Here is a 16,001-nt window from a genome sequence, read left to right on the forward strand (position 1 = left end):
AGCTTTTTATTCAGTCTGGGACCACAGCCCATGGAATGATGCCACCCACATTTAGCGTGGGTCTTTCTACCTCAAATAACCCAGTCCAGAAAATTCCTCACAGACATGCCCAGAGCCTTGTGTCTTTTTTTTTTTAATTCTTTTTTATTTATTATGTATACAATATTCTGTGTGTGTGTCTGCAGGGCCAGAAGAGGGCAGCAGACCTCATTACAGATGGTTGTGAGCCACCATGTGGTTGCCAGGAATTGAACTCAGGAGGAGCAGGCAATGCTCTTAACCACTGAGCCATCTCTCCAGCCCCAGAGCTTTGTGTCTTAGTGATTCTAGGTTCTGTCAAGTTGACAGCACCAACTACCACAACATGGTGAGCATTCTCCCCACATCCCTTTCTTTACTATAGTAACTTTAAAAAGTCTCACCAGTGGTGGTGGTACACACCTTTATCCCCAGAACTTGGCGGACAGAGGCAGGAAGATCTCAGTGAGTTCAAGGCCAGTCTGGTCTTCTGATCAAGTTCCAGGACAGCCAGGGCTGTTACACAGAGAAACCCTGACCTGAGGGGGGGCGGGGAATTATTTAAGGGGCTGGCAAAATGGCTCAGTAGTTAGGAGTTAAGCCTGCTCTTCCAGAGGACCAGCGATGGATTCCCAGCACCCACACAGCAGTTCGCAACTGTCTACAACTCTGTTCCCAGGGGATCTGATGCCCTTTCTGGTCTTCATGGGTACTGCGTGCACATGCATGTGGAACACACACATACACGCAAGGCAGAGCTTACCCACTGACATAAAAAAAATCAAGATAAAACATTTTTAAAAATTACCTTTTTGGGGGGCTGGAGAGGTGGCTCAGTGGTTCAGAGCACTGGCTATTTCAGAGGTCCTGAGTTCAATTCCCAGCAACCACATGATGGCTCACAACTATCTGATGCCCTCTTCTGTCATAAAGGTGTACATGCAGATAGAGCACTAATATACATAACATAAATAAATCTTTTAAAAAGTTATCTTTTTAATAGATTTGTTTTTATGCATGTGTATCTGTGTGCACGTATGTGCCTGTGTGTGAGTGCCAGCAGAGACTGACACCCTGCGCTGGAGTTACAGGTGGTTGTCAGCTACCCAAACTGCGTGCTGGGAACCAAATTTGGGTCCTCTGGAAGAACAGGCAGTGTTCTTCTGTGTAGTCATGGCTGGCCTGAAACTTGCTGTATAGACTAGACTGACCTCACAGCAATCCACCTGCCCCTGGCTCCTGAGTGCTGAGTTTTAAGCATTTGCCACCACCCCTGGCTTCTAGTAACTTCCTTCACTTTTCCTAATCCTTAGGGCTGGTTGTAGAACCTGACTAGCCCCTATACTTTTGCTGAGGAGCCACCTACGTATCTTAACCTTTTCTGGTATCTATTAGATGCTACCTAAGATGTTTGTAGGCTCAGGAATCTCCAGGTGGCTCTCGTTTGAGCCTTCCAGTCCTCCTTGTGATCACCAGGATTTTAACTCTTTGTTTCTCAAGACCCTTCAAGTTCCTGCTTTTCCCTCCAGCCCAGTGATGACTATATTTATGATACTTCAGTAACCTCACGGTTAATGTGTGGTATTTGCTGGACATGCACATTTTCCAAAGAGCAATTTACCAACACGAAGCCTACTTCGTGGGAGCTGTTTGGTTTTCTAATCACTGAGTTGAAGAACTTGCCTACAGATGCAGCATTAGGCTTCAGCCCCACTCCCAGTTCAGCCCCCTCCCTCCTGCCTGAGCCTTCTGAGGAGTTGTAGGCATAAGCTACCATGCTTAGCTGAGAAGCCAGTGTTGAACGCAGGTAATTTCTTCTTGTGGCTTTGGTGTCATCAACTACCACCCCAGTACTGGGATTGAGCCCAGGGCCTCACACACGCTATGCAAGTGTATATCCTCTAACAAGTTTTTTACATTTAGTTTTAAAAACCTATTGTATGGGTGTAGCATGAATAATAAAAACCCAGAGACAGACATTGGGGTTCAAGCTGAAGATCAGAAAAGCAAAGCTGCCAGCCACTGGCTCTTACTTCTACCTCCGACTGAAATGGGCGAGATCCTGTCTCCACAAATCCTCAGACTAAAGACTAACTGAGAGCTCTCTCCTCAGGTCTTAGATTCTTCTCTAGTGCTGGGATTAAAGGCATGCACCACCACCAAGCGGCCTCTATGGCTAACTAGTGTGACTGCTGGGATTAAAGATGAGTGCTACCACTCCCTGCTCTGTATGGCTGACCAGTGTGGCTGCTTTGCCCTCTGATCTTCAGGCAAACTTTATTTATTAAAACACAAATAATACACCACTATATTTGTCTAAAGTAAAATAAGGAGGGTATAACTAATATAAGAAGAACTATATACAATAAGTACAGTAACTATATACAATATATACAGGCAATAAATACATCAACAATGTCTAGTTCATTTGCATCTGACAAATTCAGAGAAAATACTCCATATCTATATATTTGGGTGAATCCAAAGTCTTGTGCCTAATTTATTTATTTACTTAAGATTTATTTATTTATTTATGCCATATCCTGCCTATAGGCCAGAAGAGGGCACCAGATCTCATTACAGATGGTTATGAGCCACCACATGGTTGCTGGGAATTGAACTCAAGACCTCTGGAAGAGCAGTCAGTGCTCTTAACTGCTGAGCCATCTCTCCAGCCCCCTAATTTATTTTTTATCATAACTTGTTTTCTGCATCTGGCAAACAAGGAAAGTTATAACTATCTAGTCTTCTGAGTAAGCAGGAAGTGCAAGCAGGCGACTTCAAAAAAAAGTGTGAGAAGTGACAGAAACAGCTGGCTGCCTGGATGGTCACCCAAAGTTCCTCTGCAACATTGGAGTATCGATCTTTGGCTTGCAGGCCTAGAATATGCAACATGCTTTTCTGTGAAGCAGGATATTCTTTTTTTCTTTTTTTAAAGACTAAATAGGGTTTATTGAGGGAAGCAGATGAGCAGAAGCCAGTGGTAGGCACCAGGCTATCACTATCCCACAGGGGTGACTGCTTCATGGCTTGCTTGCTAAAGGAGAGGAACATGCAGTCCTGACAGGGTAAGGACAGCTCTGTCTGGGGTGTAGCATGCAGAAAGTTCTGCAGTACCCAGGGATGTTAATGTCACTTGTTGCATGGCTCTCTTAGTTCAAAGTAGGATATTCTGAAGGGTTGTTCCCCCGTCTTGACAACATTTGCCAGAAACTCTCTTTTGTGTCCTGCTTGTCCAATTAGGACAGCATACTCTTAGCAGTCCAGGCAAGGGCATTTTCTTGCCCAGTGACTTACTTCTGCCACAAAGAAAGTAAACTCCACATGGAGTTTCCTCGATGCCCATTATCTTCTCTGAAGTGGATTGAGGCTGCCAGGAGCAGACATGTCTCACTGTCATGAAAAAAGAGCGTAAGTTATTAAAACATCTAAAATGCTATATTCTGTAGATCTCTGAAGTGTTTGAGGAGGGCCTGTCTATCTAAAATATATATTTGTTTGACCTTGAAAACATACCTAATTTGACCACAAGTTCAATTTTAATAAGTGATTAACTACTAACTGCATTTCCTTATTGTCTTAAACAGTTAGTAATAATAATTTTGAAGGACTAGAAATTTATATTATATTATTAAATGAGTTGTTTAGGTATACGTTGAACAAGAGTAGAAATGTATGTGTGTTGTGTATATGGATGGGATGATGCTTATACCGGATTATATCTTGTAACTGAATAAATAATGAAGGCAATTCTGTATTTCCTGGTATAAATTCAGCAGTTTCAATATGCAAAACAACTCTTTTTGCATATGAAAACCGGTAACTATGTTGAGAGATTCTTTAAAATCCCTTAGTACTGCCGGGTGGTGGTGGTGCATGCTTTCAATCCCAGTACTAGGTAGGCAGAGGCAGGTGAATCTCTGTGAGTTTGAGGCCAGCCTGGTGGACAAAGTGAGTTCCAGGCCAGGCTACAAAAGGATACCTTGTCTCAAAAAAAACAAAAATAAATAAATAATCCTTTAGTACCATGAGAATAGCATGTAATACTGACTTTTGGACAAAACCATAGGGCTTTGATCTACTTTACTTAAAGCTTCCTATTTGTAAGCTGCCTTTCCTAATTTATTTGCACCAGTATAGAATGTAGGGGATCCAGTTATTGGTGTTTTCTGTACAATGCGAGGAAGGATCCAGTTAGTTCTCTTTAGTTGAATTCTCTTGCTTTTGGGATAGTTGTTGTTAATCTCTCCCCCAAAAATTACTACAAGCTCTTTGCCAGGGTTCCTTTTCTGCTCATAATTTGTCAATTTCATCATTATTAAAAGATACTGTAATTTCTTACTAACTGATGACAATTTCTCTTTTAGAATTAACTCAGAGACCTTTTCCACACACGTTTTAATTTTTTACTCTGTTTAAGTGATAAAAAGACTCATCCTAAGATAATATCTTCCCTCTGCATTAAATTTCCTGTAGGAGAATGTCTGAAGGGTACTATAACCAGAATGCAGTTAAGATTCGGATCCACACAATCCGATCCACTTGTGCCTTCTGTAATTTCTCTTTAATCAAAGTCAATTCTCTCTCAGTTTCAGCTGATAATTTCCTTGGATTAAGTCACTGTCACCATTTAAAGTTTTGCTTAAATTAATTAGTTCATCAGATTTTATCCCAATAGTGGGCCATATATGGGAACTGTCTCCTAGCAATCTTTGGAAGTCTGCAATCAATCTCTCTTAATTTGTACCTTTTGGAATCTAATTTTTTATAAACCTATTTTATAACTTAAATAATTAATAGAATCTCTCTTTGTATTTTTTCAGGAGCACTTTGTAATCCCCAGTGAGGCAAAATTTTCTTTACTTCTTCAAGCATTTTCTAAAGCATCTGCATTAGAATCAGATAACAAAATGTCATCCACGTAATGGTAAACTATAGACTCAGGAAATTGCTTACGTATCATTCCCAATGGCTGCTGTACAAAATACTGGCACAGGGTGGGGCTATTGATCATTCCCTGTGGGAGAATCTTCCATTGGTATTTCTTAGCAGGCTGAGAATTATTATAAATAGGCACTGTGAAGGCAAAAATTTCTGTCTTTTTCTTGTAAAAGTGTAGTGAAGAAACAATCTTTTAAGTCAGTAACTATAAGAGGCCATCCTTTAGGTAATAGAGAAGGCAAAGGAATTCCAGACTGTAGAGAGCCCATTGGCTGACTCACCTCATTAACAGCTCTTAGATCTGTCACCATTCTCCATTTTCCAGATTTCATTTTAACAACAAATACAGGAGAATTCCAAGGGCTGGTTGATTTGTCAATATGATGAGCATTTGGTTGCTCCTGTACCCACTGTTCTAAAACCTTAGTTTCTGTTGTTAAAGGCCATTGTGCAATGCATACAGGTTTGTCTGTCAACCATTTTAAAGGTAGGGTTGTTGGTGCCTATGGAAGATCAGCAGCTGTTGTGGCCTATACAACCCGAATGGTTGGTGACTGTTCTTTATAATATCTTGTAATATTTTCCCCAGAAAAAAATAATTTATGGTTTGTTTCTAAGATTGGGGGAGTGTTAATCTGAGTATTCCATTGCTATAACAAATCACATCCCCACAAATTCATTGCTATGTTAGTCACATATGGTTTTAATATTCCTCTCTGTCCTGGCCCTACATTCAACCCATCTTGTGTTTTTCTTTGCCTGAGATAAATTTCTGGTCCCTAAAAACTGAACACTTATGTCCTGAAGAGGCCAATTTGGATCCCAAGATTCTGATGAAATTATTGATACATCTGCACCTGTGTCTACCAGACCTTCAATGACATCATTTATTCATATCTTTAATTTTGGTCTTTATTTATAGATGTGTGTACTTGTTTTATTGTTTCTCCTGATTTTTTTCTTCTATACCTGTTCTATTATTCAGAGCAGTATGGTTTCTTAGAATACGCACTAGGTTCTTTAATTGCTCTGGGAAGGAGTTTCCTTTACCATGGCAGTAAATGACTGAACTGGATTTGGCATAGGGGCCTCTTGCAGGCCCCTCAAGGAGTTTCCCAATGGCAAAGGGTTACCTTGGATATCTCTTCTGGACCTACATTCATTAGTCCAATGCCTACCTTTGCCTCACCTTCTGCATAATCCAGACAAGAGGGGCATTCTGAATGGATTAATCTTAGAAAAAAACATTGGAACACCCTGTCTACAGTCTCTTTCTAGATGACATTGTTTGCCACAATTAAAACACTTGACATTTCAGTTTTTCTTCAAACCTCTGGAAATCACCTCTCCTATCCAAGTATCATGGTAATGAGATTCAATATTAATTATATCTCAAATCCATTCCTCCAAAGGTGTTGACCTTGCCTTTAATGACCTAATTATCCTTTTGCATTAAGAATTAGCATTTTCGGGCTGGAGAGATGGCTCAGTGGTTAAGAGCATTGCCTGCTCTTCCAAAGGTCCTGAGTTCAATTCCCGGCAACCACATGGTGGTTCACAACCATTGGAATGAGGTCTGGTGTCCTCTTCTGGCTGCAGACATACACACAGACAGAATATTGTATACATAATAAATAAATAAATATTAAAAACAAAACAAAACAAAAAAAAGAATTAGCATTTTCAAAAGCCGGAGAGATTCAATTATTATTTGTCTAGCTCCTGAATTTGCTATCATTCTATTTACTATGGACGTCAACCTTTGTAAGAAATACACCACTATATATGGGGGCTAGAGAGATGATTCCCAGAACCCACATGACAGCTCGCAGCTGTCTGTAAGTTTAGTTCCAGGGGATCCGACACCCTCATACAACATATACAGGTAAACACCAATGACATAAAAATTTAAAAACTTTTGTATGTATATGCTTGCATGTGAGTAAGGGTGCATGTGCACCACAGCTCAATTGTGGGCTTTTTGTTTGCAGTGGCCAGATTAGGAGGCCCCCAAGCTTTCTGGGATTCTCCTGGCTCCATTCCTATCTCACAGTAGGAGTGCTGGGATTACAGATGTGAGTTTCCACTGCGTGTTTCTAAAATTCCTTCCCAGAGGGAGACATAAATGGTGTCTACCCTTCTTCTTAAGGTCCCGACGACAAACCAACAAACTGAGGCAGGACTCCCCCAAAGTTCACTCTGAGAATCAGTGAGGGGTTACTTAAAAGGGTTTGCTCTTCCCACAGCAGGGTGCACCTGAAAGCCTTTGTCTGGCACGTCCTCCCTCGGCCACGCAGTTAAGGCCACATGCAGCTACAACAGGTGGTGAGGAGCTGGGGCCATCAGGTGAGAACCCTGGGCCCTGTCCCTCTATGCAGGGGACATAAGCTGTCAGGAAGTCCAGCTGGAATGATCTTTCGCAAGACACAACTGATGGTCCTGAGAAGGCAGCAACACTGTTTATGTTTAGTCTCCTTCGTATCCTCCGCCCTTCTTACCCAGCCGCCTTCAGCCTGGTACTCCTTACACATGAAAGAAACTGAGCAACTGGGCGGTGGTGCACACCTGTAATCCCAGCACCCACGAGGCAGAGGCAGGTGGATCTCATGTTCATGGCCAGCCTGGTCTACAGATCAAGTTCCAGGACAGGCTCCAGGCTCCAAAGCTACAGAGAAACCCTGTCTCAAACATAAACACACACACACACACACACACACACACACACACACACGGAACCCTGTCTCAAAATAAAAGAAAATAAAGACACTGAGGTGAGATTTGGGTGCTGGGCCTGCGGCACACACCTTAAGTTTAGTTTGGCTGGTTCATTGTAACAGAGAGAGCAGAAACATTCTTTGCCAAAGACTTTAACAACACTAATGTTTTATTAAGAAATGTCTTTATTTTAAATGATAGTACAAAACTGTATATATAATATAGATCTGTATAGGTATATGTACATAAATGCTCATTCACACACATGTACACACACGCTTGCTCATTAGAATGGAAGTATTTTATCCTAAATAAAAAAGAAACTTTTATTTAAGTTTTCCTGCAATTTTTCTGTACACAAAGCTGCCAAACAACTTGAAGAACAAGAGGACACTGTAAAGACTCCTGGGCATCCGCCTCCCAATGGCCTTGGCAGAAGGACACACTGGGCGAGGCTGAGGCCGGGGAGCTGAGCTGCTACTGTAACAGTTGACATCCAAGATGCCAGAAACCAAGTGGGAACACAGATAGAAAGTATAACCTAGTTAATTCTCAGAAACAAATCACCTCGGAGCAAAACGTGGTGGGGAGGAGGAGAGAGAAAGGGGAGCCCGGAAGATTAGAGATGACCGACCAATTAATTACGTTCCAGTGCCGGGCAAAGCCTTCCTACCACAAGAGCTGAGGGATGGAAGGTACAGAAGTGGTGGGTGGGGGTCAGGGAAGACAAAGAGGGTCACAACTTCCTGACTGTAACAAATCACTTACTACTGCAGAGTTTAGGATGATCCTCCTCCCCCAGCCCCAGAGGTTAAAGCCTTCAGAAGGACAGCACCAGAGGCCCAAGGCTATTAAATCTAACATCCTTCCTGTGAGTAAAGGAAACAGAGCGTGACTCCGACAGGGTTAGAGCCGGTCTGTCACGGTGACACATCTGTAAGCCAGGGCGTGAGAGGCCATGGCATCGGACTGCTGTGAATCTGAGGCTAGCCTAGGTCGCACAGTGAGTTCCAGGTCAGCCTGGCTAGGGTGAGAGAGACCCTGTCTCGAAGCAAAACAAAACACAAAAAGGAGGTAAGAAGTTAAAGTGCATACTGGTGGCCTTGACAGAAACGTCTGTCTGCATGAGGAGAGAAGAGAAAGCTGGTCTCCAGGAACTGGGACAAAAAGGAACCCCTGCTCATTGTCAGACTCTGACAGGAGTTCACCATGGGCCACCTGGAGGTGGCTGACGTAGGGACAGCCACACAAGCTTTCTCGGAGTAAGTTATTTCTCGCAAGGTGAGGTGCTGAGCTGGGGAAGTAGAGCTTCAGAGCTCAGTTCCACAGCCCCTCATCCGGGCTCTTCCCTGTCCAGAAGCCTGGAGGCTTTTCTTTTGAGACAGGGTCTAACCGTGTAGCCCAAGCTGGCCTGGAACTTACAGAGATCCACCTGCCTCCGCTTCCTGAGTCCTGGGGCTAAATATGTGCTTCACCACACCCATCTCTGAGGGTTTTTCTAAGTGTCAAGGCAGCTTCAACAGGAGGAAAAGACAAACGGCCACAGAGGGAAGCTCATTTTGGTCGCTGTGCACTGACCATGGTGTCTTTGCACTTACCCGCTGGCTTCCCTTGTGAGCATGAACCAGCTCCTTGGGCCTCAACGCTCATATTTTCTCTTATTCACTGTTTTCCTATTCCCTGCTCCCCAGTGGATTAAGGGGATTAAAAACCCTATCTATATATTTAATAAGCTTCCAGGTTATCCCAGATAATTTAGAGCTGAACCGCAAAGAGAAAACTGGGAAAGATTATGCATTTACATACATTTATACTAACATGCATCCAGCAAAGGGATATAAAAACTATCTGTTGCCAGGCATCTTTAATCCCAGCACTCAGGAGGCAGAGGCAGATGGATCTCTAGATTTGAGGCTAGCCTGGACTACATAGCAAGTTTCTTGCCAGTCAGAACTACACAGTGAGATTCTGTCTGGAAAAAAACAAAAGAACATATACATCTGACAGAGTATCTTTTAAGGCATAGAGTTCGGAGCAACCCCCCTGAGGCCCCTCCTCCTATAGCAGCCACGAGGGCTCCGCTTTGGCATCACAATGACAAGCCCCCACAGAAGCAGAATGTGAAGGGAAGGCACATTTACACATTTGTTATCAATTTCCCTGAAGGAGGAAGAACAGAAGTTGTAACATTCTTTTTTTCTTTTTTTGGGGGGAAACACTTACAACCCAGATGCAAATGTGGGGTTACATCCCTGAATTAGCACAGCACTGACATTCACGCAGCAGCTGCCCTGGAGCCGAGTCCCTAGGCCGGCATTCTGCTGAGCTGCAGCCCCAGACAGCTCCTCTGCTATTGATTCTCATATACCCAGCCTTCACAATCAGCTGGACCTCTTCACCCCGAAGATCCACGGTAGATCTTCTCAATTGACCCAGTCCGATGTGGAGCTCACACTTATAGTCCCAGCACTCAAGAGGCTGAGGCAGGAGGATTGCCCTGAGTCTGAAGTCAACCTACAGAGTGAGGCCCTGTCTTTAAAAAGCAACAAACTTACAAAAGGCTGACCTAGAAGGCTACATGAAGTCAGGAGATAGTCTTAGTGTATTTTCATTTCTCCTCCCCAGTTCCTTGTGTGTGAGTGTGGGGTATGTGCCTGTGTGTGGAGGGAGAAGAGACCTTGGGTGTCCTCTTCCACTACTCTGTTGTGCTCCTTTGAGACAGGGTTGCTCCCTGAATCTGAACCCCAGTAACCCTTCGTCCTCAGCCTGCTAATGGGTTAGGGTTATGGGTGCTCCAGGGACCAGGACTTGCTAGAGAGGGTGCTAGGATCTGAATTTGGGCCTTCACACTTGTGTGTCGTGTTCTTAACCAGTCCTATCTTTGTTTTTGAGACAGTGCCGTCATGTAGCCCAGTGTGGCCTCGAACTCCTGAGCCTCTTGCTTCATCCTCTCAATGCTGGGATTTCACATGTGCCCCATGCTTGGCTATCCAATACCTACATTTTTAACTAACTGAAAGAGTCTTCTACAACACCCTTTCATTTTCATGACTGTATAACTGAAAAGAAAAACCTACTTCCATTTTGAGATGAACAACGGAGACCTCATGTTCAAAATTAACTTGGAACAATGAAGCAGGCTCCCCTAAGGTAGAAGCTCTGCTCAGAGGGGAGGAGTAGATGGACAGATCCATCCCCACAGTAACTAGCAAGGTAATGAGGTGGTTAGGCGTGGACAGTCTCTGCAGACACTCTCCATCCCCTTAAAAGGTGGGAGGGAATTAAAGTCAACATACGCTCCAAGAATGTAAACACAGTCATCTAAGTGGAAACTTGCTCCCTCTAGTTAGCCATGGCTCTGAGATGCCACACACAGCAGCTTACTGCTAGCACCCCATTCCCAGGTATCAGACACACACAGATCCCTCCACTATGCTTCCAGACACTCTTGAGGCACTAGAACAGTCTCTGATGCTCGGACACACAGAGCAGACCTAGTCAGGGTGCCAGCAGCCAAGAGTCATTTGAAAACAGCTATTTTTGCCTATAAACCTAACAGTCCATTCTGTTTGTTCAATATGAGTTAGAGAATTATGTTTGAGCCAAAAATGAATCCACACCTCTGGAACACTGCACAAATTATTATACTAATCAAGGTAAACAGAACCATGTTAACTGCCAAGCTTTTTCCAGGCTAAAATACCCATTTTCTTCATGATCACTAATTAGGAAACTATATTCTCAACAGTCATTCAGGTGTACACTTGGCACATGCCCTTCTGGCTTCTTCTAATTTCCAATAAAAAGTCTACATGGCCTTTCCCTCTGTTATCAGGTACCTTTCCCTCTTAGGGGAGATGGGGGGGAGGGGGTAAACTGGCCTCAAACTTGTTAAATAACCAAGGATGGTCCTCAACCTCTGACCTCGTGCCTCCCTCTACCAGTTCTGAGATTATAGACATGTACTATCACATCCTGTTTAAACTTTTAAAAATATTGTTTTTTGCAGTCCTAAGGATTGAACTAGGATCTGATAAAATGACAGGCAAGGGCTCTTCCTGAACTACAGTCTCAGCCCTTTCTTTTCTCTTTAAGACAGGTGTCGCAGCTAGGGTGCACACCTCTGATCCCAGCACTGGAGAGGCAGAGGCAGTAAGATCTCTGTGAGTTCAAGGCCAGCCTGGTCTACAGAGTAAGTTCCAGGACAGCCAGGTTTACATAGAAAAACCCTGTCTGGGGAAAGGGGAGGGGGTGGGAAGACGAGGATGGACAGGTGTCTCTGTGGCTCATGCTGTCTTAGAGAGCTCACTACGTTCAGAGTGCAGGCAACCTCCTGCAGCAGCCTTCTGAGCTGGCATTATCAGCATGAGCCACAATGCTCAGCTGCCTTGTTTTTGAGACAGGTTCTCACACTGTAGTTCAGGCTGGCCTCAAACTCATGTCAACTTTCTTGCTGTAGCCTCCTGAATGCTGAGATTACAGGCAAGAGCGCAGTGCCCAGCTATACAAACAAAAACTACTTCATGTTAATAACAGAGACCTGCCCAATCCCACCTCAACAACCCAGCACTGAAAATCTATGCAAAAGTGTCTGAGCAGAGTAAGAGAGAGGGGAAGACAGCAAGGGCTTGGATGTATGGCTCTCTGCTCTGTGGCAGTGACCCCTGCCCCCTTTGTCACCTGTCCTACACACCTTAAGGCACAGCGCTCTATTGGCCCACATTAGCAAAAGCAGCAGTCAACAGAAACAGGCCTGCACAGCGCTGGCCTTCGTCACAGGATGATAAGCGCTGCAGGAAAGCACCAATGTCCTACGTGACACACAACATTCAACCCAACTTTATACAATTTAGAGGTTCAAACTTGATTTATATAAACAGATGTTTAGAAGCAATGTTCTGACGACCCTCCTGATTGTAGTCTTATAACGTTCATACAGTTTCCATCTCAAGACCAGAGCTTCATAGCTCAGAAGCCTCATTCTGAGACCGCCCAGTCTCAGGAGGGACACAGGCTTTACACACACACTCCCCATAACGTAAGTAAAATTTCTTTCTGGCATTAAAAGTTTGATGTTAATTGTTTTTCTCTTTGCTTTCCTGCCCCTCGTTTTTGTTGTGTACATACAGCACCAAAGGAGGAACCCAGGGACTTCCTTGCAAGCTAGGCAACATGCTGTCCCACTGAGCAATGTCCTCAGATTTTTTGCTATTGTTAGTTAGGGTCTATGTAGCCCAGGCTGGCCAGGAACTCACTATGTGGACCAGGCTAGTTAGAACCCCAAAGATCTGCCTGCCTCTGCTTCCCGAGTACAGGGATGAGGGTCATCAAGTCTAGTCATTTTGTTTCTTTTTTAAAGAAAAATCTTACAATAGTCAAAGCTGACCTTGAACTTGCAGTGATCCTCCTGTCTTAGCCTCACAAGTGCTGGGATTACAAGCACGCGACACTATGCCTAGTTTAATTTTGTTTTTTTTTTTTTAAATGACGTCTAAGCTATGAACATACAATTTATTGGCAATCACAAGTCAGCTTTCTCTGCTTTCTTTTCTTTTCTTTTTCTTTGAGACAGGGTCTCTGTATGTAGTGCTGGCCATTCCATTAACTCTCTTTGTAGACTAGGCAGGTCTCAAATTCAGAGCGATGCACCTGTCTCTATCACCTGAGTGCTGGAAGAGGTGTGCACCACCACACGATTTGATTTTCTTTTCTTGCATAAGGCCCCACATTGTAGCCCGGCTGCACTGTAATTCACTATGGAGCTCAAGTTGGCTTCAATCTCGTGGTAGTCTCATGATCCTGAAGGGCAAACCTTGGCGGTCAACTAACTTACTTAACTTTTTAATTTTTATTTGTATGTATATGCCAGGGTGTTCCCAGAGGCCAGAAAAGGGCATCTGGCCCTCTTTCACCGAAGGAGTCTCTCTAGCTCCTGTTGACCTCACACTCACTGGCTGTCTCGGTTTCCTGAGCGTTGGCATTACAGGTATGTACTACTGTTCCTAGCCCATGGATTAACTAGGAGCAGCCCGTGTGCTTGCTTCTCAGAAATGTATGGTAGCTTTAGCCGGGTGGTGGTGGCGCACGCCTTTAATCCCAGCACTCGGGAAGCAGAGGCAGGCAGATCTGTGTGTTTGAGGCCAGCCTGGTCTACAGAGTTAGTTCCAGGACAGCCAGGGCTACAGAGAGAAACCCTATCTTGAACTTCTCCACCAAAAAAAAAAAAAAAAGGAAAAGCAAGGAATGTACGGTATCTTTTCTTCATCCTTGCGAAGAGTCTTCCTACAACCTTAGCAGTTCATAAACCTAAGTAAGGCAAACTTCAGATCACTTGGAGATCTCAGGAATAATTATTAAAGGCTCTTGGTGTATATGTATTACAAGTATTATCTTAAAATCTTTTGATATAAAGTTAATTATTTTTTATAAAAAAAAAAAAATCAACCCGCAATGCTCAGTACTCTGTTTAAAGCAATGACGTGAGCTGAGAGATTTGGTCCTGGTCCTTTGGTCCTTTAAATGCCCCTAACGTGGCTCTGAGTCTCTAGCTGCACAAACAGCTTTCCTGGCCCAGGCACTGAGCCCTGCTACTGTTCCCTTCTTAAAGACAGTCTTAATTTGTACACAGTGCTTGCCCTCTGTATTTTCTTCTTAAAAATAAGATGAATGAGTGCAAGTTGTGGCCTTTGCGTGTTAAGATGAAATGGTTTCTATGGAAACACTAGTGTGAGGCTCTGTGGTCCTTCCTGACTTCATCACTTCTGCTGCTCTTTCTTCTATTTCCCCTTCTGTCACTACGACAGCATCCACTTCAGCTACCTCCTCAACCACGGTGAACTCAACTCCATTGGGCTGCTGTCGCGCCATGGCCTCCAGCTTGAGCCGGTACTGTTCTGCCTCCTGCTCTTTCTTGAGAAGCTGGTGCCTGTACTCCTGGGCTCTCCGATTGGCCTCCTGGAGCTGCTGCTGCAGTAGCTCTCTTTCGCTGCCTTCCTGTAGAGCAAACAGTGTCACTACAGTAAGAATTCCTGACAACAGAGTATTCAGACGGCAGACAGAAAGATGAAGAGGGCTTCACCTCCAATCACTAGGGCTTCCACTCCTTCTCTCTCTTATGAGAAGAATCTCATTACCTTGCTTTCCTCAATACTGTTAGTTATCTCTGTCATCCTTGGTCTCTTTGCCAATGGCAACTTCTCTTCTTCCTCTTCTTCCTCTTCAATTATTGTCTCCTCTGCAACCTGACCAGCAGGCACAGTTAGAACTACAAGCCAAGCACACCCATAGGAGACAATGAGCACACAGCACACAGAGAAGGCTTTTTTGCCTTACTAGAAAAAAGTGAACTTCATATTATTATTTTTGGCATGGCTTCTTGTATGTAAGAGAAGTGTTCTAACACAGGTTATATCCATCCCCTCACCCCCGTACATTGTTGTGATATCTCTTTATAGAGCTTAGACTCTTTAGCTTAGTCCTTAGTCCCCGTGCTCAGGAGGTAGGCATAGTTCTGAATTCAAGCTCAGCCTGGTCAACAGCAGAGCTCTCTGTAGCCCTGTCTCAAAAAACAAAACCCAAACAACAAAACACAGAGTTTGAAGTCAAAAGGTAACTTAAAGTCACAAAAAAAGAAATCAGGAAAGAAGTAGCGCCAAGGAAGGAAAGAACCGCAGCTCAGAAACCACGAAGGCCTCAGGTTCTTAAGACAAAGACCTTCAGCCAAATATGGTGGTGCAGGCCTGTGATGTCAGTACTCAAGAGGCTAAGGCAGAAGGGCAGCTTTGTCTGTGCCACCCTAGTCTACATAGTGAGTCCCAGGTTAGCCAAAGATACACAGCAAGCAAGACATCTCTCTCTCTCTTTCACAGAGAGAGAGAGAGAGGAGAGAGAGAGAAAAGAAAGAAAGAAAGAGAAAGGAAAAAAAGAGAGAGACAGGGAGAAAAGTCAAAACTTTGAGTCTGGAATGATGGCTCATGCCAATAATCCTAGTATTTGGGAAGTTGAAGCAAGAGCAACAGGAATTCAAGGTCATCTTTGGCTATTACGTGAGTTTGAGGCCAGCTGTGCTATGAGAGATGCCGTTTCTAAATAAATAAATAAAGTAGAGGGTAGTGGCACACACCTATAATTCCAGTGCCCAGGAAACTAAGGTGGGGAGACTGCTCTGAGTTTAGGGTCCCCCAGGTTACATGGTGAGTTTGAGGCCAGGCTGAGGTACAGATTAAGACTTTGAGAGCAGCTCAAGGTGGTGGCTCACACCTTTAATCCCAGGCAGATCTCTGTGAGTTTTAGGCCAGCCTGGTCTACAGTATGAGTTCCAAGACAGA

General features: G+C 43.9%; 1 protein-coding gene across 3 annotated transcripts in view; it reads right to left on the reverse strand.

Moving 5' to 3' along the window:
• Positions 1–3,351: 3,351 nt before the first annotated feature.
• The window catches only part of LOC121437919 (GA-binding protein subunit beta-2), a 39,622-nt gene continuing 26,972 nt past the window's right edge, over positions 3,352–16,001 (reverse strand). For 2 of the 3 annotated variants that reach the window (XM_041638046.1, XM_041638045.1), the window contains exons 7-8: positions 14,808–14,938; positions 7,751–14,667 (exon numbers count right to left, since the gene is read on the reverse strand). In XM_041638046.1, the coding sequence (XP_041493980.1) occupies positions 14,368–14,667; positions 14,808–14,938 (431 nt within the window). In that variant the 3' untranslated portion in view covers positions 7,751–14,367. Of the gene's footprint in view, positions 3,412–7,750; positions 14,668–14,807; positions 14,939–16,001 lie in introns of those variants that run through there. The other variant, XM_041638047.1, reaches the window with a different exon arrangement.

The sequence above is a fragment of the Microtus oregoni genome, unplaced genomic scaffold (assembly GCF_018167655.1).
Source record: "Microtus oregoni isolate MIOR12 unplaced genomic scaffold, Mior012 000054F_ref0000373, whole genome shotgun sequence".
NCBI lineage: Eukaryota > Metazoa > Chordata > Mammalia > Rodentia > Cricetidae > Microtus > Microtus oregoni.